The sequence below is a fragment of the Magnolia sinica genome, chromosome 10 (assembly GCF_029962835.1).
Source record: "Magnolia sinica isolate HGM2019 chromosome 10, MsV1, whole genome shotgun sequence".
In the NCBI taxonomy this organism is placed as follows: domain Eukaryota; kingdom Viridiplantae; phylum Streptophyta; class Magnoliopsida; order Magnoliales; family Magnoliaceae; genus Magnolia; species Magnolia sinica.
The window spans coordinates 69,103,440-69,130,401 of record NC_080582.1 but is presented as its reverse complement, the minus strand read 5'-3'; the positions used below and the strand labels follow the sequence as shown (position 1 = coordinate 69,130,401).

Below are 26,962 nucleotides of genomic sequence, written 5' to 3'. Positions count from 1 at the left end.
AATCTAACAGTTAGGAGATCATAATTTAAGATACATGAGGATCGGCTTTTAGTGTCTATAGAAAGGGGTGTGGTGTAGGAGTAAGGATTCCAATTTTCTGAGTACATGAGTTTTAGCTTTAGTCTTTATAAGAAATTCCAATTTTTGAAAGTTGCTTATCCCTATCTACTCCGACATTCTTGTGGGCCTGTTCTTCATCTCTTCTTATGATTCAGGTATCAAAAACTCATTGATTCTTTAACTAGATTACAACAATTTGGTAACAAAGTGGGTGGTTGTTGGGGATTTGATGGGGACATCATGCGCACACGCGCACGCACGCCACCCCCCTTACGCACGCACGCACGGAGGAGGGCCCCACCGTCGATCTGGCTCAATGACGACGTCCAAGGAGGGCCTCCTGGTTAGAAGACGAAGTTTTTGTTCAAAAGGGTGGGCCCGATAGTCAAGTAAAGCCCATCATGAGATCTCGTGATCGTGACCCACTACTCGGATTAAGTTCATATTTTAGGTTTTGCTTATTTATGTTATTTAGAACATCATGAACGCTTTAGATTTCTTTGATTAGTTTTTATTTCGGTTTATTTCATCGCCAAGTAATAGATCGTGCACAAGGCGCGAGTTTTGGGATATAGGGTTTTCTTATAAATAGGCACCCCTTGTAGTTCTTTTGATTCATTGAAGAAATAAAAATTCCTACGTGTTTTTTTTCTACTCTCTGAGTTTTAAGTTGTGGAAAATTCAAGTGGGTGTAAAGTCCTCCCTTTTCGAAGGGCTAACTACTGTGGTGTGAAGCCACGCCTATCCTAATCCGCCCCTACCTTCTTCCATCCATATCTCTCACCTTCTACAATCATTCTTGCTTTGAATCCACCAGTTTTTGCAGTTGTTCTTCTCCTTACAGCCAGTTTCCAGAATTTGGCCCTGCAGGAGAGCCGAAACTTCGACGGAGCACTGCGCCCAGACCGCACATCGAATTGCCACGAGATTTAGAGGGTTTGTAGTCCCCCCTGGCCGACCAGAGCCTAGAAGGCCGTTTTGGGATTCGAACCCCCAACGCACGTGCGGACAGCCTCCTGCACACGTGCATCAGGCCCGGGCCGCAGTCCGCACGCGGGAGCTGTCGTTTGGTTCAGGTTTTCTTCCTATTTTCCCCTTTCACACCAGTTTTTCATAACTCTTAACCTTAGATTGCGTGATTTCTACTTCGTTTACCCCTTTTCTTACTCTAGGGTTTTTCTGAATTGCAATTCATGAATCCCTTAGATTAGGGACTGATTACTGTGCATGTGTGGATGATTTTTATTTCCCTTTGAGCATCGTTTGGTCCATAATTTTACTGATCCAGTCCTAGCCTGTGTAGGCCTAGACCTGCATTGTTTGAACTTTTGTGTGGGATGTGGAATTTTTATGTTATTGTTTCTGAATTAGTATGATCTAAGCCTGAAATCTTGCATATCATATTTAAATTTCATGTCTTGCATCAGGATTTTTTACCCTTTATCATCTACTAATGGCTTCGAAGGGGGTGACACAAGAAGAGTTTGATCAAGTAACCCAATTGATCAGCAAACTCATGACCCAAAACTCATGCATACGGTAGGCGAGCTCATTAATCAAGTGAGAGAGCTCTTGTGTGGAAGATAGTCAAAGATTGAAGTTAGAGCATGAGGACGCATAGGAAAAGTGATGAGGATATCACGTCACGTACACCCTTACATACATATCAGAGAATGAGACAGGCCGCGCCGATTTCCCTGTGGCTAAGCTAGTACCAGTGATCGTGCTGAAGACCCCATGTGCATGTGCGAGCATCTGGAATACCCCACACTGGGAAGATGCACATGGGCTGCTTTATGGAATAATCCAGACTGTTAGATCAGAAGGACGCGACGATCGGGTCATTGGATCGCATAGATCACATGATCGAGCCATTGATCGTTGATCATCCACATCAGTTTTAGACTTTATCATATTTTAAGATTTAGTTCTTAATTATTTTATATTTGGACATATTATGAGTGTTTTAGTTGATTTTATTTAGACCAAGGTTATTTTTGTTAAAGTTCACAAGATGAGGATTTTCGTAATTTTTGAAACTCTTGGATCTATAAAAAGAGGGGGGCGTGTGACCTCTCCCCCATTGAATTTCGTGATTTAAAAAATAAAAAATAAAAATAAAAATAAAAAAGCTCTTGCTTTCTTTCACATCTTCATGCGATTTGAAGATACTACCATGAGATTTGTAATGAAGATTAGTGTGAGGCTAATCTTCGTCAACGGAGGTGCGAGGTCTCCATCTATCTCACACCATCTTCTCTTTTCTTCCACATCTAGGTATTTTCTTTACATTCTTAATTCTCTCATCCCAAATCTTCGTCTTCTCCCAAACCCAACTTTTCCATACCCATCCACAATCCAAACCCTAACCGACCTAAACCCATCCTCTCACGCCACACGTGTGACCGTACAACCACGTGCAAAACCCACCTACTCGTTTTGGTTTCTCGCCATCATTATATCAAAACCCCTTTCTTCCATCCCTGAAACCATAACCCTAAACCTAAATTTCCTACTTTCCCAAATAACCAAAACCCTAATTTTCACCCTAGGTTGTATTAGGTTTCCTATTTTGAAATGGACTATATCCTATGCTAATTAGATGTCCCTACATCCATTAGATCCTAGTTTCTTTTTATTTAATGATCTTGAGTTACGATGTTGGTAGCTTAGGCTAGAATTATGCATGGTTTTCTTTTGATTTTCATGATATTTATGATAATTATAGCGATGTTTCTGTTTTTTTATTAAATATCTTCATTCGGCTATTTGATCTCACATGTTACTCAGTTCATGCATCGGTCCTACATCAAGAAGTCCTCACCAAGGTCCTAATAAAAAATGGGGGCAGCCCCAGTTGATGAAGACTCCAATGATTGAATCCTTCAATTATTGGAGCATGACAGAGTCTACAATTAAAGTGGGAATTCCGGAATTCCATGGACATTTGCATGTCAACGACTTCTTTAACGAGATAAGCAAGGTGAAGAAGATGATAGAGTATACGTTCCCAATCAGATGACTGGAAATGCATGTCTAAGTGGTGGTGTGAGTCTTGATGTGTTGTTGTTGTTGCACCAAGTGTTCAGAGTATTGGTATCGCTACATGTATTAATGATCAGGGATGCGAAAACATATTGTGATACCACTAACTAAGGGAAACATTCAGGAAGCACTAGGAAAAAGAGGGAATTTTTCAATGGAACTTCAAGAGACGTTACAAGGCACATGTTTACACATCTAGGAATCAAAATATTGCACACACACACACACACACACACACACACACACACACACAAACACATATATACATAATAAGTGTCTATTTTACAAGGATCCAAACCATGTGCTATCGAAAGAAAGCGGTGCAATTATATCCAAGTGAGTTCATATCAAATTATCAATCAAATAACATACAATGGAAGTAATAAAACATACATTCCAAATTTCCTCAATTCACTCACTCAAATGTTGATTTATTCACCACATATTAATGTCAATGCATGAGAATCATGTATAGACATTATAATCCATGCTAACATTTGAAAAAAAAAAAAAATGAAGTATCAATGAATTTTTTGTCACCTTCGAGTTCCGGCCCATCTCCACTTCGAGTCGAGATTTCTCCCCCAAATTCAAGCCCTGATTCAACAAAAACCAAAAGCAGTGGTCAAAATCGCCTAAAGAGAAAAATCCCCAAAAATATCCCACAAAAAACATGTGTTTCTTATTTTTTTGGGACTTTTTTTCCTAATTTTCTCTCAAACTTCTGACGTTTTCAATAGTAGTGTCCTCAAGGATTGGCGATATTATCACTAATATCACCAATACCAAGGAACTTTTCTATTGTCTAGAGACAAAAATATGGCCGGAATCACCAATAATATTTATCGTATTATAAATGGGAGCTTGGCCATGAGCCTTAGGGCATGTTATCTATCTTAAGGGTATTTCATTTAATTTGGATACCTTAGTCTTATAAATAAGAGAGGGTTGGACGTCCAAACCTAGTACACTCTCCCTTTCAAAAACTCTTTATTTTACATGGTATTACAACAAAGTTGTTCCTAGTGTCTCTCTTCTTCTTCCATTCTTGATCTTAGTTTCTCTTTCTTTCTCTTCTTTTCTCCTCAACTTCTTTTGTTCCTTTTTCATATTTTTTTCACCTCAATTTGAGATTCGTAAGTTTTTACTCACTGATTTGATGTTATTTGTGAGGGGGAGACTTGTATCTTAAGGATTTTTGTGGTCCGCTTGACATGTAGCTGGATATTCTTATTTGATGATGTGAGGTTGAAGTTGTACAGCTATGTCATTGTTGTCCAGTTGATGGTGTTCCCAGATAGTCTGATTTTATCAAGTCTTCAAAGTGCTTTTGATAAGGACATCAGACAATTCAAAGTTTATTAAAGATGAAAGCAGCCAACGAATACATCTTTATGGCTCGATGATGGTTCATGGCACAACCAATGATAATTTTGAAGATATGGTTAATTGCACAACTAAGGATGATTTTGAATATCTGATTAATTGCACAACTAAGGATGATTTTAAAGACCTTACACGTGTCCTTGGATTAATTGAAGGCCCCACATTAGGAGGACACACTTGTAGGATGAGTTAGAAGACTGATTTGTTATGCATGATTTTTTTTATTTTTATTTTTTTTTTAGAAAACTTTGTTTTGGACGTTTTTTTTTTTTCCTTTTGTTATAGGGATAGTTTAGTCATTTTCTTTTAAATCGGAATTTTATAAATAGGGTGCTTTCTACCCTAAACTTAAGAATGTTTTTTTAATGAAAGCTTGGTGCCTCCTTCCCCTTTCTCTCTGTGGTAACTCTAATCTCTTCTCTTCTTCTAACTTCTATTTCTAGCCCTCCAACCTTCTTCTCTTTCTATGCCTAGTCTTTTTTTTTTCCTATTGACCTTGAAAATCTGAGAATTGATCCCAACCCTCTCTCAGATTTTCCAACCATCCCTATTCCAAAAATCTTTTGATTTCTTGGACTAGAGAAGCTGCATTGATTGTTGGATTGAAACCATGCAAGATCGGGAGGTCACATCCCTCGCCGGATCCAATCAACGCATGGTTTGAATACGGTACCGCAGGATTGTGATGATGGTCTGCAACCATTGCATTTCCCTTAATCATTATCTTTACTATGATATAGAATGTGAATATTTCAATTGATTTGCTTAGTTTATTTCGCTGAATCATTTTTGTGCTCACACCTGCATTCTAGTTTAGACCGTCCTGCATCAAATTTGGTATCAAAGCCTTAAGTTTTGTAAGGTTTTTGTTAGTTCGAGTTATCTAAACTTTTGATCATCTGTTTTCTCATTTAGGATTGCCTAGATAATTCCAGATCTACATACCATAGAAATTGCTAACCTGATTCCAGATCTACATGCCACAGAAATTGCTAACCTGATTTCAGATCTACAAGCCACAGAAATTGCTAACTTGATTTTTCAGATTCACAGTCCTGTGAGATATAACTGAATTTCTAGATTTGTGTTTTCATTCTAGTTAAATCTGAAAATCTGCAGCATTCATGCATCATATAGAAATAGGATCATACATTCATATTGAGGTCTGTTCAAACCTTAGAGTCAAGCTTAGGAAAATTGAGTTCGAGTTTTTTGGTGTATGCCCACTAGAAGTGGTAAGGGTTTTGGCCAACACCCCATCATGAGCAACAAGCAATTAAGCGATCGCCTCGCTCAATTACCCCAAAAGATAACTGCCATAGAGACATCCAACAAAATTATCGAACGAAAACTGACCACCACCGAAGCTAGATTTGAGTGATTAAAGGCATCCCAAAGGGACAACCCCACTGTTGGGGGAGATGTGCAATCGTAGGTAGGTGGTGTTAGTGAGGAGCCAGCCCTTAGACAAACCCCCACCAATGGCGGGCATGTGGGAAGAGAACGGGCATATCAGGACCGCTTTGATCCTGACGAGAGGGCCATGAAGAATGTCGGGATTGATGCCCCGCGTATTGATGCTTGCTTTGACCCCAAGGCATTCCTTGATTGGTTAGCTGACATGGATCACTATTTTGAGTGGCATGAGATGTCAGAGAACCGACAAGTGCGGTTTGCCAAAATGAAGCTTGTGGGGCAAGCAAAGATGTATTGGACCAATAAAGAGCGTATGATTGAACGAGTGGGAGGGGCTCCCAATATCCAATGGAGCGAGATGAAAACTATGCTAAGAGAGAAGTACCTCCCTCTCTCTTATCACCAGAAGCTCCTGGAACAATGGCAATCTTTACACCAAGGATCCATGCCTGTCACGAAATACATTGCAAAATTTGAAGAATTTATGATGCGGTGTGACATTGAGGAAGACCCTCTAGTAACGCTCACGCATTTCAAGACGGGCCTTCGATCGGATCTTCAGCGTGAGCTTTGGGCTCATCCCGTGATAGATTTGGATGATATGTACCAAGTGGTGCATTAGAGCAACATCTGAAGACTCCTGTCACAAGACAGTTCAATTCCTGAGACTCTAATGTTATGACTGATTCTCAGGGAACTACACCAAATATTGGTAATCAACCCAGGGCGCAAGCGAATGTTCCGCCTGGCCTAGGGATGACAAGGGAAAAGGCATCCTTGGTGTTGGTCCAAGCAGATGACAGAATGTGCGATGTTACGAATGTGGAAATACTAGCCATTTTGCAACTCAGTGTCCCACTAAGAGCAAAGGAAAAGCCTTCATCATAGGCGATTCCCAGGAGGGCCCCAAAAGCCTTCGTCACAAGCACACCCCCATCACGCATGTACACAAGGAGGGCCTCACCTTCGATCTGGATCGATGACGACATCCATGGAGGGCCTCCTAGTTAAAGGACTGTGTTTTGATTCCTTGGGGTGGACCCGATCATCATGTGGATCCCATCATTGGATCTCATGATCGTGCCCACTACCTTAGGTGACCTAGGACTTTGAGTTTTGCTTATTACCGTTATTAGGAACATCATGAACAGTTTAGATTGCATTGATTAGTTGTTATTTTTTATTACTTCGTCTTTAAGTAATAATATGCACACATGGCGTGGCTTTTGGGGTATAGGTTTTTCTTATAAATAGGCAACCCCTTTTACGGTCTTTTCATTGAAGATTAAATAAATTTTCTGTGTTTTCCTGCTCCTCTCTGAGTTATGAAAATCCAATTGGGTGTGAAACCCTCCCTTCTTCGAAGGGCTAACTACCGTGGTGCGAAGCCACACCCATCCCGACTCGCCCCCATCTTCTGCCATCCACATTCCCCTTTTCCTACAATCATTCCACCTGCAAATCCCTCATTATTTTGCAACCATTACTTCTCTACTGCAGATTTCTGGAATCTGGCCCTGCAGGAGGGCTGAAACTTCGATGGAGCACCACGCACAGACCATACGTCAAATCAGGCCGAAACTTGGGAGGTTTGTAGCCCAGCCCTAGCCGACCAGCCCCAAAGAGGGGGTTTTTGGGTTCGTGGGCCCCATGCACATGCGGGCAGCCCTCAGTGCACGTGCGTCAGGCATAGCCTGCTGTCCACACGCACGGGCTGGCTTCAGGTGTACTCTTTCCTCTCTTTCACTCCTCTCTTAGCTGATTTTCCTAACCCTAACCCTAGATTGTCCTAAATCCCCAATTTTTATGCCCTTTTCTTCAACCCTAGGGTTCCCCGAATTGAAATCCGTGAATCCCTTGGATTAAGGAAATATTTATGTACATGTGTAGATGAATTTACTCTCCTTTGAGCATTGTTTGGTCTATTAACTTTAATTGATCCAGCCCTAGCATGTGTAGGCCTAAACCCGCATAGATTCCCCTTATTGAATGCTTGACTTTATTCGGGATGTGGAATTGTGTGTGACTGTTTCCGAACTAGTATGATCTAAAGCCTGGAATCTTGCATAGCATATCTAAATTTTCATGTCCTGCATCAAATTTGGTATCAGAGCCTAGGGTTCTTGTAGGGGAATGCATTACATGTTTAGGGTTTGGTCTATTCACATTTAGTTTGCATTAATCCTCATCATAGAGTCTTGTAGGATCATTTAGTTTCAGTTAGACGCATATAGCTATGTTAGAGGGTCTTTGAGTTGGGGAGTAGTTGCATGCCCACACGTACTGGTCACGGTTTTGGTTTGCACCCTACGCTAAACATGGAGCAATTGCAATAATCAATGGACAACCTAACACGGCAGTTTAAGTCCTTGGGTAAGCGCTTGGAACAACGTATTGACCATCGCCTTAAATAAATTAATGTGCGCAATACCCAATTAGAGACCACCCGGGCAAACCCAACCGTTGGGGAAGATGATCAATCTCAGGCAAGTAGTTAGGAGGATAGACCAAGGAATCGAGGTGGCCAAAGAATCGGTTATGAGCGCGCACCCGTGCACCCACCCCGTGAGGGACATCAAGACCACTATAACCCTGATGCACAACTCCTCGAGGGAGTTAGAGTAGATGCCCCCACGTTTGATGGCTACGTGGACCCTAAAGCTTTTCTAGATTGGTTGGCGGATATGGACCACTATTTTGAGTTGTATGACATGTCGGATGCTCGTCGAGTCTGATTCGCCAAGATGAAGCTTGTGGGCCAAGCAAAGAGGTTTTGGGCTACTGTGGAGCGAAAGAAAGAGAGGTTGAGGGAACCCCCAAGAGTCCATTGGGAGAAATGAAAGAAACTCGTAAGGAAAAAAATCCTCCATTTCTCTTATCACTTGAGGTTGGTTGAGGAATCAAAGTCCAAGTCTAAGCCTCTCCATATTCTAAATACCAAAGACTTTGAGCGAGAGACTGAGTCAGACTCGATGGGGTACGCCCTTGTGGCTAGGGAAAGTGCACCAGAGGCTAGTGCAGAGTTACCCACTGAGGTCATTCCAGTAGTAAATGAGTTTCATAATGTCTTTCCCCATGATCTACCAGATGAGCTTCCCCCTACGAGGGATATACAGCACGCCATTAATTTAGTCCCTGGGACGACTCTACCAAACCTGTCTGAGGTGGTCAATGGGAGTCTGGGAAATTTGCTCAGGTGTTTAGTGGGGGAGCACACCAAGACTTGAGACACTGCACTACCTATCGCCGAGTTTGCATTTAATAGTTCTGTCAATAGATCCACATGTTTAAGTCCTTTTGAAGTCGTTACTGGTTATAAACCTATGAAGCCTATTGATCTTGTCCCTATGTCCCTGTACCTGGGTCATCAGAGTCTGCAGAGTCTTTTGCATATCACATTCATTCATTACATCAAGAAATTAGGCGAAAGATCAATACTAGTAATGAACATTACAAAATTTCTGCTGACCAACATAAACGATTCAAGGAATTCAATGTAGGGGACTCTGTAATGGTCCGCATCAGGCCAGAGCGGTACCCTCAGGGAGCTGTTCGTAAATTACACGTGCGTAGCGCTAGACCATTCAAAATTATCAAACGAAACGGTCTTAATGCGTATGTGGTAGATCTTCCACCTTCTATGGGAATTAGTTCCACATTCAATGTGGAGGATCTAGTTGCATTTTAGGGGACCACTGATACATTGTCCAGCCTGTCACCTAACCATCCTGATTCTCAAGACTTTTCCCTTGATCCATGGCCCCCTCCCGACCCATCTTCCCAGCCTCTACCTCCCATACCTACCATTCCCACACCCAGAGAGGAGATAGAGGATATTCTGGACTATCAAATAATATCGACGTCAGACAGTGGATTTCAAAAGTTCCTGGTCAAGTGGAAGTCACGCCCAGCGTCATACAATATGTCGCTCATTAAGGAGGAGCTTCAAAGACTTGATCCTGACATCTTGGAGCGGATCAGGAGTTTTGTTTCACCAGTGGCGAAATCTTCGCAGTCGAGGAGAGTTGATGAGGGCATCTCACGCACACGCACACCCCCCTTACGCACGTACCCAAGGAGGGCCCCACCTTCAATCTGAATCGATGACGACATCCATGGAGGGCCTCCTAGTTAGAGGACTGTGTTTTGGTTCCTTAGGGTGGACCCGATCATCATGCGGATCCCATCATTGGATCTCATGATCGTGGCCCACTACCCTAGGTGACCTAGGACTTTAAGTCTTGCTTATTACCGTTATTAGGAACATCATGAACAGTTTAGATTGCATTAATTAGTTGTTATTTTTTATTACTTCTTTAAGTAATAGTATGTGCCAATGGTGCAGCTTTTAAAATACAGGTTTTTCTTATAAATAGGCAACCCCATATAGGGTTTTTTTCTTTGAAAATTGAATAAAATTTCTGCGTTTTTCTGCTCATGTCTGAGTTGTGAAAATCCAATTGGGTGTGAAACTCTCCCTTCTTCAAAGGGCTAACTACCGTGGTGCGAAGCCACACCCATCCCGACTCGCCCCCATCTTCTGTCATCCATATTCCTCTTTTCCTACAGTCATTCCACCAGCAAATCCATTATTATTTTACAGTCATTCCTTCTCCACTGCAGATTTTTGGAATCTAGCCCAGCAGGAGAGCTGAAACTTCGGCGGAGCACTATAGAGAATGCTAGTGTATTATATTTATAGTGTGTCCTTTTAGTGTAAGTGCATGTGCACACTTCCCTATTCCCCTGCAGTGTACTATATGCTTTTTCATAATAAAATATTATGTGTTAGGGCATGCAAGCCCAACACATATCATCTCTCCCAAACTCTCCTCCTTCTCTCTCAATATTCTCATCTCTTCTTCACATTATCCTCATCAAATCTTTTTCTACTTGGTATCAGAGCAAGTTCAAGGCATTCCGCATCCAACAGGTTGAGAGGCGACACGTCACCTTGCTGACGTCAGCGTTGTACGGACGCATGGGCTCTGTTTGAGCTAAAAGTTTAGGGGTTTGATAAATCTTGATTTTAGAAGATTTGTCATGATTTTTTCAGAATTTATTGGACCTCATTTCATGGTATTTTGGGCGAAATAGAGAAATTCGAAAATCGGTTCCAGATTCCATTTTTCTTCGATCTACCTCAAATCGGTAAGCTTTTCTTCGGTTTCTTTGCTCAAGATGGACCGAAATCTTCCTCCCAAGCTATCCATGGTGGATTTTTTACTTAAGATCAATGTTTGAGAGGTTTTTAACCTCAAATGGGCGTGCGGCTGGGCCGTTTTTCACTCGGTCAGGCCCTATTTGACTGCGTTTCATGGTATTTTGGATGATTGACATTTGTTTGAGGTTTATCTCTTGTTATGTTGAAGGATTGAGTGAGATAGAGTTGTTTGAATCAATCTTTCTTGGCATAGGTTTATTTCTCTTGGACTCTATTATGGCTGACAAAGGGCCCTCATCTCTTGGCATAGGGTCTCTTGAATCTAACCCCTTGCAGATTACCTCCATTAAGTTGAATGGTGACAACTATCTTCAATGGGCACAATCTGTAAAAGTATTTTTAGGAGCCCGTGACAAGTTGTCGTATATTTTGGATGATTCCCCAAGCTCTACAAATGTTACCTACAAGTCTTGGACAAAGGAGAATTATCAAGTTATTGCATGGTTGTTGAATAGCATGGATTCCTCGATTAGCCACTCAGTGATGTTTTTATCCTCGGCTAAAGGCATTTGGGATACGCTTCATGATATGTTCTCGGAATCTCAGAATTTTTCACGGGTATTCCAGCTTATTCAAGAAATTGGTCGGTTTCAACAAAACTCCAGATCCTTAAAAGACTACTATTCGATGCTTCGGGGTATGTGGGATGAGTTGGATATGTATCAGCCTCTTCCTTCCAAATGTAAAGAGGATCATGAACATGCTCATAAGCAACGGGATGATACTCGTATCATGCAGTTCCTCGCTGGGTTGAGTTCTGATTATCTTCACGTTCGCGATCAAGTTGTTATGCAGGATCCTCTTCCCCATTGATGACAGTCTATGCCATGTGTCAGCGTGCTATGATCTCTACTCTTCCTTCTCATTCATTTGTGCCACCCGAGCGTTCGGCACATCTTGTTGGCGATCAGTACTCCCTTGGTCTTAGGGTACCATCCTTGAGCTCAGGGTGCATTTCTGATTTTGGTGGTCGTGGTAGAGGCCGCGATCTAGATCGCAGTCGCGGCGGCCGTAGTCTTCGTGGTTGTGGTGGACGTGGACGAGGACGTGATGGTTCCCGCATTTGTTCACATTGCGGTGGAACTAATCACACTATTGATTATTGCTGGCAGCTACATGGTCGTCCTACGTATGCCGCTGCTTCTGTTGCTTCCACTATTGCTTCTGAGACACAGTCTTCCACCCCGACAGCTGAGCAGTCTACTTCAGGGGAGTCTCTTATCATTTCTCGGGCTGCATATGATGCCCTTATGCGGCTTCACATTCGTGATATTCCTGAGTCTTCTCACGCAGCTTCAGCCTAGTCAGGTACTGCCCTTCTTGCGTCATCCTCTCCTACCTCCTGGGTCATCGACTCTGGAGCTTCCTCCCATATGACTGGTATGTGTCAATTCTTTTCTTCTTATTCTCCTTCTCCTCACACTCAATATGTCACAGTCGTAGATGGAACCCAATCTCCCATCTCTGGGATTGGTTTCATCCCTCTCTCTTCTTCCTTGCATGTGCCTCGTTTTCCATTAAACTTATTGTATGTTAGCTCTCTTACTAAATCATCTAATTGTTCCATTACCTTCTTCCTTTGTTATTGTTTGTTTCAGGACCTACAAACGAAGAGAGTGATTGGTGGAGGCATGAACGAGGCGGCGTTTATCTTCTCGATGATACACTCATTGCCGCTTCTAGTACCCTTTCTCTAGATCGAGAGTCCATGACTCGGTGGCATTGCCACTTAGGCCACCCATTCATTGCTAGATTGAGACTTTTATTTCCCTCCTTACCTGTCACTAAACCATTATGCTGTGATATTTGTGAATTGTCTAAACATCATCGTGCTACGTTTCCTTCTAGCTCTTCTGGGAGGAAATCTCAACCTTTTCTTCTGGTTCACTCGAATGTTTGGGGACCAGCTCCGGTTACTTCGACTTTTGGATTTAGATATTTTGTTACCTTTATTGATGATTATTCCCGCATGACTTGGATTTATCTTTTGAAATCTAAAAGTGAAGTATTTGATGCATTTAAAGTGTTTTATCATGAAGTGTGCACTCAATTTCATTGTTCCATCAAATCCCTCCATTCTGATAATGGGGGAGAATACATGTCTACTGCCTTTCTATCCTTCTTGCAGGAACGTGGTATTTTATCTAGGACGTCATGTGCTCGCACTCCTCAACAAAATGGTATTGCAGAACGAAAGAATCGTCATCTTCTTGACGTTGCTCGCACCCTTCTACTTGGTATGCATCTACCCAAACATTTTTGGGGTGATGCTCTTTTAACTGCTACTTTTCTTATTAATCGTATACCCTCACGTATTCTGTCTTATAAATCTTCATTTACTATTTTGTATCCTCATGATAACTCATTTCCTCTACCACCTAAAGTTTTTGGTTGTACATGCTTTGTTCAAATTTTGGATGGGAGTAATCATAAACTTAGTCCCAGGGCGATTAAATGTGTCTTTATAGGGTATACTCGGAGTCAGAAAGGTTATAAATGCTTTGACCCATTGACTCGCAAGAAATATGTCTCTGCCGATGTCACCTTCTTTGAGGATCTTTCTTTTTTCTCCTCTCCAGGCAGATCCCTCTGTGATCCTCTTGCGCGTCAGGGGGAGTATAACTGTTATCCTTCCACTAATGATCATGGGAAAACTCCTCTCCCCTCTATTCAGCATCCTGTTGGTGATATGGTTGAGCCTAAGCCTCTGCGGGTGTATCAGCGTCGAGATAAATCTTCACAAGCTCAGTCATCTACCCTTCCGCTTACTTTGGATGTTAGTTCAGGTGACTCTCCTAACTCGAGTTTAGATCTTCCCATTGCCTTGCGCAAAGGGTCACGATCTTGTACTCAACACCCCATTAGTAATTTCGTTTCATATGATCATCTTTCATCGTCTTTTCAGTCGTTTGCAGCTTCTCTTTCATCACAGACTATTCCTAGATCTCTCTCACATGCTCTTCAGAGTCCTGATTGGACAAAGGCGATGATGGAAGAAATGTCTGCTCTTGAGAAGAATCATACTTGGGATCTTGTGCCACTTCCTGTAGGCCATAAGCCTGTTGGCTGTCGATGGGTTTATACAATCAAGTTTCTTCCAGATGGCTCAATTGATCGCTATAAAGCCCGTCTTGTTGCTAAAGGTTACACCCAGACTCATGGTGTGGATTACTTCGAGACATTTTCTCCAGTGGCTAAGCTTAATTCAATTCGTGTTGTGCTCTCCTTGGCCGTTAATTTATCATGGCCCTTGTTTCAGCTTGATGTTAAGAATGCATTTCTCCATGGGGATCTTACAGAGGAAGTTTACATGCATCAACCTCCTGGCTTTGTTGCTTCTCACAACCCTGCACTTGTATGTCGGTTGAAGAAGGCTCTTTATAGACTCAAACAATCCCCATGTGCATGGTTCAAAAAATTTAGTCAGGCTCTCTTGGAGTTCGGCTTTGTTCGTAGTCATGCCGATCATTCTCTCTTTATATGTCGTCAATCAATGGGCATCATGGTTTTCATTGTCTATGTGGATGATATTGTTCTGTCCGGTAGTGATTCTACCGGAATGAGGGAGGTCAAATAATTTTTGAAGACCAAGTTTGAGATCAAGGATCTTGGTCCTCTTCGTTACTTCCTCGGAATTGAAGTTGCTCGCTCATCATCCAAATTGGTCTTGTCACAACGAAAATATGCGCTCGATCTTCTCATGGAGACCGGCATGTTAGGATGCAAGCCTGCTACCACTCCCATGGATACTTCACAGAAGCTTCGACCAGATGATGGTCCTCTCCTTACTGATCCCGAGATGTATCGACGACTTGTAGGCCGGCTTATTTACCTGACTATTACTCGCCTAGATCTCTCATTTGTAGTGGGGGTTGTTAGCCAATTCATGCAAGCTCCCTGTACTTCTCATCTCACGGCTGTCTACCGCATACTTCGGTATTTAAAATCAGCCCCGGGTCTTGGCCTCTACTTTCAGTTGCATGGTCATCTTCATCTTTCTGGCTATTCCGATGCTGATTGTGCAGGTAGTACTTTTGATCGCCGCTCTACATCCGGCTTCTGTACCTTCCTAGGTGGCAATCTTATAACCTGGAAGAGCAAAAAGCAGCCAGTTGTTGCCCGGTCCTCAGCTGAAGCTGAATATCGTGCTATGGCTCATGCGACATGTGAACTTGTGTGGCTTCGCAATCTTCTTGAAGAACTTGGCTATCCTCCTTCGGGTCCTATTCCTCTTCACTGTGACAATCAAGCGGCTATCCATATTGCTTGTAACCCAGTTTTCCACGAGCGAACCAAGCATATTGAGGTTGACTGTCACTTTATTCGGGAGAAAGTTGCTTCTAAGGAAATTGTCACTCCTTTTGTTCGATCTGGGGGATGAACTTGCTGATGTTCTTACAAAATCCTTGAGTCGAGATGCTCTTCATCGTGTTCGTGACAAGTTGGGCATAATCAACATCTATGCTCCAACTTGAGGGGGAGTATAGAGAATGCTAGTGTATTATATTTATAGTGTGTCCTTTTAGTGTAAGTGCATGTGCACACTTCCCTATTCCCCTGCAGTGTACTATATGCTTTTTCATAATAAAATATTATGTGTTAGGGCATGCAAGCCCAACACATATCATCTCTCCCAAACTCTCCTCCTCCTTCTCTCTCAATATTCTCATCTCTTCTTCACATTATCCTCATCAAATCTTTTTCTACTAGCACCACGCATGAACCGTACGTCAGATTGGGCCGAAACTTTGGGGGTTTGTAGCCCAACCCTGGCCGACCAGCCCCAAGGAGGGGGCTTTTGGGTTTATGGGCCCCACGCATGTGCTGGCAGCCCTCAACGCATGTGCGTCAGGCGTAGCCTGCTGTCCACACGCGTGGGCCAGCTTCAGGAGTACTCTTTCCTATCTTTCAGTCCTCTCTTACCTGATTTTCCTAACCCTAACCCTAGATTGTCTTAAATCCTCAATTTTTATGCCCTTTTCTTCAACCCTAGGGTTCCCCAAATTAAAATCCGTGAACCCCTTGGATTAGGGAAATATTTATGCGCACGTGTGGATGAATTTACTCTCCTTTGAGCATTGTTTAGGCTATTACTTTAATTGATCCAGCCCTAGCATGTGTAGGCCTGGACCTGCATAGATTCCCCTTGTTGAATGCTTGACTTTATGCAGGATGTGGAATTTTGTGTGATTGTTTCTGAACTAGTATGATCTAAAGCCTGGAATCTTGTATAGCATATCTAAATTTTCATGTCCTGCATCAATTTCGCCGGATCATTTTTGTGCTCACACATTCATTCTAGTTTAGACCGTCCCGCATCAGCTTTCCTTCCAGATTTCTCAGAAACTAACCAACAACTGTTGCGTTTTTGCCAGAAGTTTGTGTTCGTCAGATTTTTTGATCAGTTTTTCTTCAGAATTATTGGAATGTGTTTGCAGTGATAAGGGATTGATGATGATTATTGATTGGACAGATTATTGGAATCTCATGTCCAGACAATGGTCACCCTTAAAATTCAGATCTGTTTTTTTTTTTTTCAGTCCTAAGATCTTTCCCCTCTCTCTCTTCTTCGGTTCTTCATGAATAGTGAGTTGAATTTTTTTTATTTTTTTTAGATTTGGTTTGATTCATAGTGTTTGGTTTACATATGGACTCTTTGTTGAGGTTTGAGACAATTGATTCAATCAACTCTAAGATGAAAAGGTTGATTGTTCATTCTGAAAATCTGGAATTGCAGATTACAATTTACAACCTATAAGCTTGAGTCGATTAATTATCCTAAATGGTCGAATGCAGTTAACATGTTTGTTGGAGGAAAACATAAGTTGGATTATACAGATAGCAGGACACCAGGACCTACTCTGTGAGATTCTTCTTATGAAGATTGAAAATCAAATAACTAGTCATGTCCTGACTTCTGAATTCTTTGGAACCAAAAGTTGAGAGGCAACTGAATATTTATTAAGAGTGCGCTAAAAGGCGGAAAATAATACACAAGGAAACTGGAGGTAATGCACTAGTCATATCCTCTAGTTCATCACCGTAGGTGATTGATTCCAAGACCACGATCATATAACATGTAATGTGTCCCTTTTCTCCTTCATTAACAGTACAGTTTCTTACCCTCCTGTGCCTCTAGCTAACAGGACCTTGAAAGTCCTTGGTAAAGGAACAGTTTCATCCAGTAAAGATATTATTTTGACACCCATTCTTTATGGATCCAATTTTGCCCTCAGTTTACTTTCTGTTGGCAAATTTATCCTCTGGTTCATCACCGTAGGTGATTGATTCCAAGACCACGATCATATAACATGTAATGTGTCCCTTTTTTCCTTCATTAACAGTACAGTTTCTTACCCTCCTGTGCCTCTAGCTAACAGGACCTCGAATCCTTGGTAAAGGAACAGTTTCATCCAGTAAAGATATTATTTTGACACCCGTTTTTTATGGATCCAATTTTCCCCTCAATTTACTTTCTGTTGGCAAATTGACCAAAACCTTAAACTGCAGCATAACCTTTTATCCCTCTTATTATGTGTTTCAGGACCTCAAGATAAATGAGAGGATTTTTTTTTCTTTTTTCTTTTTTTTTTCGGTGGGGGGGGGGGGGGGGGGGGGGATGTCTCTATTACTTTGAAACTAGGAGCAACATCACACATCTAAATGTTTGTGAAGGCAAGAGTGTTTTGCATGGACATCCGTCTTTAGACTCTCCCAAGAAACTTGTTCCTTCTGTTGAACTTACTAAATTGTGAGGCTTTAGCTAAACACAGTCAACCTACTTGCCTAGACCTATTAATCATAGTCATGCCCCCTTGGTACATTTTGATGTATGGGGACCCATTCAGGTTCCCAGCTTGAATAAATTTTTAGTACTTTGTTATTTTATTGATGATTTCTCTCACATGACATGAGTATTTATTATGCAAAATAGGTCTGAAGTGTTTACTATGTTTAAGTCTTTTCATAATGAGGTTAAAACCCAATTCAAAACTAAAATTCAATGTTTTCAAGTAATAATGCCTTCAAATATCTATCGAACACCTTTCGTAAGCACCTTATCTCCACTGGTATCACACATCAAATATCATGTGCCTACACACCCTAATAGAATGGGGCTGCTGAAAGGAAAAACGATGCAGGATAACTAACCACTTGCTCTAAAAGCTAGAACTGATAGAGCGTGGCGAATCAATCCCTTTATCTCATAGCCCAGGCCCCACATCTCATGGGTTAGGTCCTCGGCCGAACCTCCCTCCTAGGCCCCACATCACATGAGCCACTCACCTCACACGGGTGGGGCCCGCCTCACACGAGCTGCCCACCCCGAATGTGCCCCAGCATCCCACAAGCCACCCCACTCAAGCCTAGTGTGAAAATGCCCCTGTATTAAAAAATCATCACCTCCTCGAGGTGGCAAGGTCACTTTTAACTCACACGAACGTTCCCAAACATTTCTAGTATGTGATTCTTACCACGTGTTATCTCATTAAACAGCAACCATCTTCCATCATCCATAGTAAAACACCCTTTTTCTGAATTATTTCCAAGTAAATCACCATAAACTTTGCTAGTTCGTGTGTTTAGATGCATTGCTTTGTCCACAAACAGTCTGCAGTTAGACAAGTTAGACGAGTACCATTAAGTGTGTTTTTATAGGTTATTCTAGAAGACAAAAAGGTTACACGTGCTTTGATCCTACCACAAACTGCATACACGTGTTGATGTGACCTTCGAAGGGGCTCCATACTTTCCTACATCTTCTCATGAGGGGGTGTTGGCGTTTAGTTCTCTCGATGCGACTCCTCGCCCCATGGATTCCACAGTCTTCATGCTCCAACGGTTAAATGTGGTAGTCCCAAATCATCCGACTCACTTCCTCCACCATTGGCTTTGCCTGCAATCCCTACAACGCAATCACCTTCAGACTTTTATCTTCCCATTGCTCTACAAAAAGGGACGTGGTATTGCACCTTACACCCCATCTAACTTTGTATCTTACCACCATCTCAACTTCACATCATATACCTATGCATTGGCCTTATCTAAGGAGGTGGTTCCCGCCTCCCACCATGATGCACTAGCCCATCCTAGGTGATGGAGAGCTATGGAAGAAGAAATAAAGGCTATGCATCGCATTAGCACTCGGACCCTTGTCTCTCTGCCTCATGGAAAGCGGACGGTTGTCGGTGGGTTTATACAATTAAATACCAACCAAATGGCTCAATTGAACACTTGAGAGCACGCCTAATCACCAAAAGCTACACACAAACTGCTTGGCTAGATTACGAGCAAACCTTCTCTCATGCTACTAGACTGAATTCGGTGCGAGTTTTGATTTTTGTCACGGCAAATACGTCGAGGCCCCTCTACCAACTGGACGTTGAGAATGCCTTTCTCAACGGCGACTTTACTAGAGAAGTGTACATGGAGCATGGTGTGCCAAAACGGTTACGTATCGGCCATAACGGCCGATACGTAACGGTAACGGTGGGAACCGTTACGCGTTTCGGGGTCATATTGGCCGTTACCCGATTTTGTACCCATATCAGCCGATACGGGCCCATTACGGGGCGTAATGGCTGTTACGGGCCCGTATAGGCCGAATAACAGTAACCTTTTTTTTCATTTTAAGCTCTGTTTTTGCTGTTTTTTTGAAACCTCTTGCTTCCAAACTATTTCTCACTCGTCCTATTAATTTCGACCAACCTTGGCTAGGTATTTGAGATAAAAACACATTATATTACGGATTTTCTTAAATCAAAGCTCGGTGGGCCATTTTTCAGAAATTCGTCAAAAATAAGTATTTATACTTTTTTTAATATGTTTTGCTGTTTTAATCATGTCATATGATGTGTTAATCATAATAGAACATGTTAATGTGCATTTTACAGATTTGGGGTGCCATTTAATAATTTTTTTATATTTTTTTCTATTTACGCATGAATTTTAGCCCCTTTTTTTAAAATTCAAAAAATCAATTTTTACTGTTTTAATCATGCCATTTGATGTGTTAATCATAGTAGAACATGTTAATGTGCATTTTACAGATTTGGGGTGCCATTTTATTTTATTTTTTTTCTATTTACGCATTTATTTTGGCCCTTTTTTTGAAAATTCGAAAAATCATTTTTTAATGATTCTTTTGTTGTTTTAATGATGACATATGATGTTTTAATCATAGTAGAACATGTTAATGTGCATTTTACAAATTTGGGGTGCCATTTTATATTTTTTTATATTTTTTTCTATTTACGCATTTATTTCGACCCTTTTTTTGAAAAAAATCATTTTTTAATGATTCTTTTGCTGTTTTAATGATGTGTTAATCATAGTAGAACATGTTAAAGTGCATTTTACATATTTGGGGTGTCATTTTATATTTTTTTATATTTTTTTCTATTTATGCATTTATTTTGGCCCTTTTTTCGAAAATTCGAAAAATCATTTTTTAATGATTCTTTTGTTGTTTTAATGATGCCATATGATGTGTTAATCATAGTAGAACATGTTAATGTGCATTTTACATATTTGGGGTGCCATTTTATATTTTTTTTTAATATTTTTTTTTATTTACGCATGAATTTTGGCCCTCAAAAATAATTGCAAACACCTAAATGTAAGATAATTTCATATACGTTCATTCTAATATATCTATCATTGATAGTAGATAGTTAGAAAATTAAATATATGAATTTTCTAGTCAAATTCAGGTTATCTGGTTCATAAATTCATCAGACAGTCCGATACAACTTCTCACCAAAGAGTGGACCGTTACACCACCATAAACATGTTCCAATTTATAAATGAATGCATATTTGGAATGCTTAAAATATTCCGGATTTAATCCATATTTTTTCATATTTTTTTGGGGAAAAAAAATTTGCGCCGTTACGCCCCCGTATCGTCGTTACACCCCCGTATCCGTATCGGTTTCGGAGGGCACCGTTACACCAACCGATACCGATACGGGACACCTTGACATGGAGCAACCTTTTGAGTTTGTTGTTTAGGGGTTGAGGGAAGAGTGTGCAAGCTTTGGAAGGCTATTACGAGCTAAAGAAGTCTCCTAGGGCATGGTTTGACAAGTTCAGTCATGTCATGTGTTAATGAACTTTGGAAGTGCCACGTGGATCACTTGGTGATCGCGAAGAAAAGCACCAACGGAATTGTGGCATTAGTCATTTATGTAGACGACATAATTATCACTGGAAATGATGAGAGACATGAAGATTGTGGATCATTTTCAACCCAACAATCTTGACCATCAAAGGAACTTCCTAGGGATTAAAGTAGCCCATTCCTCAACCTGGATCAACTTTTCTCAAAGAAAATACACCCTGGACCTATTGAAAGAAACTGGATTAATGAGGTGCATACCATGTGATACCCCGATGGATCCAAATAACAAGTTGATAGATGGTACAAACAATTTGCTTAACAATCCAAAAAAGTACAGGAAGCTTGTTGGTAAGTTAATTTGCCTGATGATTACTTGGCCCGGTATCTCTTTTGCGATTGGTGTTGTTAGCAGATTTATGCACAAGCCAAGGGTCCAGCACTAGGACGTTGTCTTGGATATTCTACATTATTTGAAAAACGCCCAAGGACAAGGACTTGTTTATAGATCCGAAGGAAATCACAGGGTTGAATCCTATGCAAATGCAGACTTGACCTAGTCGGTGACAAATAGAAAGTGTACGTCTGGTTACTACATGTTTGTTGGAGGAAACTTGGTGACCTGGAAGAGCAAGAAGCAAACAATGATTGCTAGATTGAGTGTAGAGGCAGATTGCAAGGCTATGGGCCATGCCGTCTGCAGACTATTATGGGTAAGAGCTCCTCTCCAAAAGCTGCAGTTATTCAAGGGTGGACCAATGTCTCTCTACTGTGACAATTAAGCAGCAACTCACAAAGCCAGCAAACCAATTTTTCACAAACAGCTGAAACACATAAAGATGACTTGCCATTTTATCAAAGAGAAGATCATTTCCAAGGAGATCATCATGTAGTATGCCTCTTCTAAAGCTCAATTAGCAGACATTTTCACTAAGCCCTTATCCCACATATAAAGTCCATATTTATGCAGCAAGCTGCACATGATCCATGTTTACACTCCACCTTGAAGGGGAGTGTTGAAACGTGTGTGTATGTGTGCAAGTTGTGTTGTGTTTGGTCGTTTTTCTTGTGATGGGCTTGAGCCTGAGCTTTTATTTTGTAATGGGTGTAGGGCCTTCTTTCTAAAATGGGCTTGGGCCCTTTTGCGTTATAGATCTCCCTCCCTCCCTCCCTCCCTCCCTCCCTCTCGCTCTCTCCACTTCTTCCGTTTTCTAATCCGGTGGATGAATGTGGACAGCGTGCACTGTCCACACTGGGGCCCAAGGCCCTATTGGATGCTAATCATCCTCAAAGGACCCACTGTTGTTGCTGTTAATGCATTCATGGTGTAGGTGTCTTCAAACCTGTTAAAGATCCATCGCCATCAATAATCTCCTTAACATTACCCTCTCAACCACTAATATTCCTATCAATAGATACAGTTCAATATCAAGCTTGATGCCTCTTCTACTTCACCAACCAAACAAAATAAGTGTCACACACACCACCCACACAGCGTAGCTGAGTTCTGGATGATTCACAGTTGGCTGCCCCTACCAGTGTTTTAAGTATCAACGATATCGGCCAACATATCCCACGATATATCTTGCATCCCACCCATGCGATACGAAACACACAAGTAGTGGGATATATCCCACATGTTCGATTTGGTGAGCATTTTCGATTTTCGATTCTTTTTTCCTGTAAATAATGTTAACTCGATGTCAAATTGTGACAAATCCATGATTTTTCATGCTTTGGGAGCTTTGATTTCAAAATCTGGAGGAGATGGGCGGAGTTACGGAAAATTGAAAAAAAAAAAAAAAAAGAAACAAAATTTTCTAATTTCTCACAAATCAATTGCAATATTTGTGTCCAAACATAAAATCAAACATGTATGTAACTAGATCTAGTGATTCTACTATTGCTTTTGAATGTATTGCTTGTGTTTCCACACGTCTTCTTACATTTATGAATTATATTAATAGACTTTCAATATACTTGCATCAATTCAGTTAGACAATATATGAATAGATTTTGGGTCCTTAATCATGCCTTAGTGGTAAACTCACAAGAGTTTCAACACGAGGTCATGGGTTTGAGTACCCATTGTGGTGAAAAACCACTGTGGTGTGAGTGCGTGGGTGTGTGTGGGGTCTAAGTGTGGGTGTAAAAAATAAAAATAAAAAAGACCCCATACAAAGAAAACATATTATGTGCACTTGTTTTTTGTAATGTTTTGATTTATAAGTGTTGATATCTTTTTAACAATCATTGAAGTTTCATTGAAAATTTCGACCAATTACCTGATGTTTCCTTATGTTTCAACAACAGTGATACATTATGCAATACAACCGATATATCCCATGTGATAACCAATATGTATCCATATCCCAAGTGTGCAATACGTAACATGAAACTGATATTTCGAACATTGGCCCCGACCATCCAGCATGGCCAATAAGCATACAGCTATTTTATTGGAAGGAAAACAAAACTTGGGATAACAAGATCTTAGAGCTTCAAAATATGCACTCATCAGATCCAAAAGTCAAGAACTTGAAAGTAATAGCATATTTTGCATTAAGACTTCCAATTCCAAGTAACTATAAATAGATACCAATGTGATGACATTTATTACGTAAGTTACCAACAAGAAGGCATTCAAGAATCATTCCAAAGAAAAAAGAAGAAGAAAGATGATCGAGGGTGCAGGAAGTTATAATAGAATTAGCAGCAAGTGGGAATTCCCAAAAAACAGTGAGAGGGAGAGAGAGAGGGAGAGAGAGAGAGAGAGAGAGAGAGAGAGAGAACTCAAACATGAACAAACATTTTCTTGACTAAAGCTTTTTCTAGAGTAAGAGCAACTACAAAAAAATGCAAAGAAAATCCATTCTTCACACAGTTTGCACTCAATATACTTGCACTCGGCATTTGCTGGAATACTAAAATAAAGAAAAACAATTACCTTAAGCAACATTTATCAAATAATGTCGACAAAAAATCAGGACACAATCATACCATTCATGAAATCAGAATCCAAAACCTTGGCAGCTTGAGTTAAATATAGATCTGTTAAGTTATCATTGCTAATGCCTTCCGTCTCCATCATTTCTCTTAGCCCAAACTGATCATCTTTTTTAAGGATACGAACAGCCTTTGAAATGAATGCAGATATGGAGGTGTAAGTCAAGCATTGAAAGAGGAGAGATGAGGTAAAGCAAAGATCATGCCATGGTGCATAGAGAAATAAATGAAAGAGGAAAGAAAAAAAAAAAAAAAACCCTATAGTTAGCATTTCCTCTATTCTTATTTAAAATAATGACCAGAAATGTGTTCTACAGCAGTAATTGGGGCCACATGTAGGAATTATTCACCTTGTTAAACAATAGTTGGGGCAACAAACAGGAACTGCTCACAAGTCAACAAAATTGCATGCCACCAATCTGTTGAGTTAGCATTGCTATTGCCTTATGTCTCTTCCGAGGTTTTGAAGAGAAAAAAGAAACCAGTAACATTATGGCTGTATCAGTCACCCTGTTATGTACTTCAGGGGTGAACCTGTCAGTCTCCCAAAACAGGGGGGGCTACAGGGTGCATTGGTACCATTACACATGAGGCGCAATGGCGCATCAGTGTGACACCTCCAAGACCCCTTCAATTTCATTTTTTTCTTCTTTATCCACCTATTCTCTCAAGAAAACATAAGAGGATTTGTTGTGTTGCCTAAATACAAGATCAAAAGAGCGGATTTGAGTGCAAATTGAACGCCCAAAGTGGTTTTTTTCTATTTTGTGAAAATCGAAAAAATCAATAAACCAACCATTTCTTTTGTTTTTCCTCATTGTTTTTGTTAGATTCAAACATAATAGGCCCCAATCTACAAATCATGCTAGATTTGTGTTCAATTGGGGCCTATTTCCCTGATTTGTGAAAATCAATGCAAAATCAATGCTCCTAGGAAGACAATAAATAGTAAATGTGCACTATTCATTAGATTTTTTTTCTTCCTTACACTTCTTGAGGTAAATGGTGTATATAGATTAGGGATGTGCATTGGTGGGATGAATCCTATGGATTGCATGAATTTTGGGTGGTAAACTTCCTGAGGGAAATGATGCATATAGATTGGGGTGTGCATTAGTGGGATGAATCCTATGGATTGCATGAATTTTGGGCCATTCTCAAGCCATTCAAGTGTTTCTTCTCAAATAAATGTGGGATATATAGATAAGGTACATGCATAAGTGGGGCAAATCCCACTGATTTCACATATTTTTGGCCTGTTTTTAGGTTGTTCAAGTGTACTGAATCAGGCCGATGCTAATCATCCATTTTTTTCCCTCAAATTTCTTGAGGGAAATGGTATATATGGATTAGGGATATGCATTAGTGGGAGGAATGCCATGGATTGCACAATTTTTTTTGCCGTTTTCGGGCCATTCAAGTGTAACCCAAATCGGGCAGACATTATTAATCCGATCTTCTTTATCTCCTCAAATTTCTTGAGGAAAATGGATTATATAGATTAGGTATATATATGTACTTGAGAGATGATACTTTGACATCACTTTATCAGCTTATCTGTTTACCATAAATTATACTTATCACTTGTGGCCCGTGTAATTTTGTCACCATTATTCATCTGCATACTTCTGATCTTATGTATTGATATTATTTAGATTATTATACATAAAGAATTTCAGAGTCAGTCAGCCACTTAGTACTCAACTTTAAATAAGCAACCGACCCCTATTACTCCATAAAGTGCATGTTAAGAAGGGATAAAAATGGAAGGGAAAAAAAAAAAAGAAGAACAACAAGAAGAAGAAGAAGAAGAAATTGAGCCAGACATTTTTTGGAATTTTTCCAATATTTGGTGAAGCGTCATATTTTTTGAAATTTTTCCAATATTTTTGAAATATTTTCTTAATTTAAAAAATAATTAAAAAAAAAAAATAATAATAATAATAATAATGATAAATTGCTACTGTCACAGGACTGTATTGGACAATACCGATACAAACTTTTGTCTCTAGTTCAAATGATCATTTTTGTCGAGAGTTATATGCATATTGGGTGTGCTAAGGCAACTCTGGGCTAGCCCAGCCTTTCATATTTTTGCATTCTAATAAAACCTAGAGAGAGACATTCTAGGGTTAGAACGTCCCTCTCCCACTCTTGCTCTCTCTCTCTCTCATCTCACGATCCTCCCTTTCTCATCTATCTCATCTCACATCTCTCCTTCTTCCTCCATGTTTCTTCTTCCTTCTCCTCCTCCTCTTCTTCGTTACCTCTGATGACCGTTCCCACAATCAGTGCATGCATTACTGCATGCTACCCATGTGAAGGGCAGTGATGGGGACATCTCGTGCAAACGTATGCCGCCCCCTATGCACATACGCAAGGAGGGCCCCACCATCAATCTAAATCGATGACGACGTCCAGGGAGGGCCTCCTACTTAGAGGACTATGTTTTGGTTCCTTGGAGTGGGCCCGATCGTCATGTGAATCCCACCATTGGATCTCATGATCGTGGCCCACTGCTCTAGATGATCTAGTACTTTGAGTTTTGCTTATTATTATTATTAGAAATATCATGGACGGTTTAGATTGCTTTGATTAGTTGTTATTTTTGTTTCTTCGTCTCTAAGTAATAAGGTGCGCACATGGCGCGGCTTTTGGGTATAGGTTTTTCTTATAAATAGGCAACCCCTTTTAGTTTTTTCTCAT

The 26,962-nt window shown here is 40.7% G+C and overlaps 1 protein-coding gene across 8 annotated transcripts in view; it reads right to left on the bottom strand.

Moving 5' to 3' along the window:
- LOC131216926 (endoribonuclease Dicer homolog 4-like) overlaps window positions 1-26,962 on the bottom strand; it is a 188,393-nt gene that overhangs the window by 125,778 nt on the left and 35,653 nt on the right. For all 8 annotated transcript variants that reach the window (XM_058211553.1, XM_058211557.1, XM_058211552.1 and 5 more), the window contains 2 exons: window positions 24,251-24,386; window positions 3,646-3,702 (listed from right to left, as the gene is read on the bottom strand). In XM_058211553.1, coding sequence (XP_058067536.1) covers window positions 3,646-3,702; window positions 24,251-24,386 — 193 coding nt within the window. The remainder of the gene's footprint in view (window positions 1-3,645; window positions 3,703-24,250; window positions 24,387-26,962) is intronic.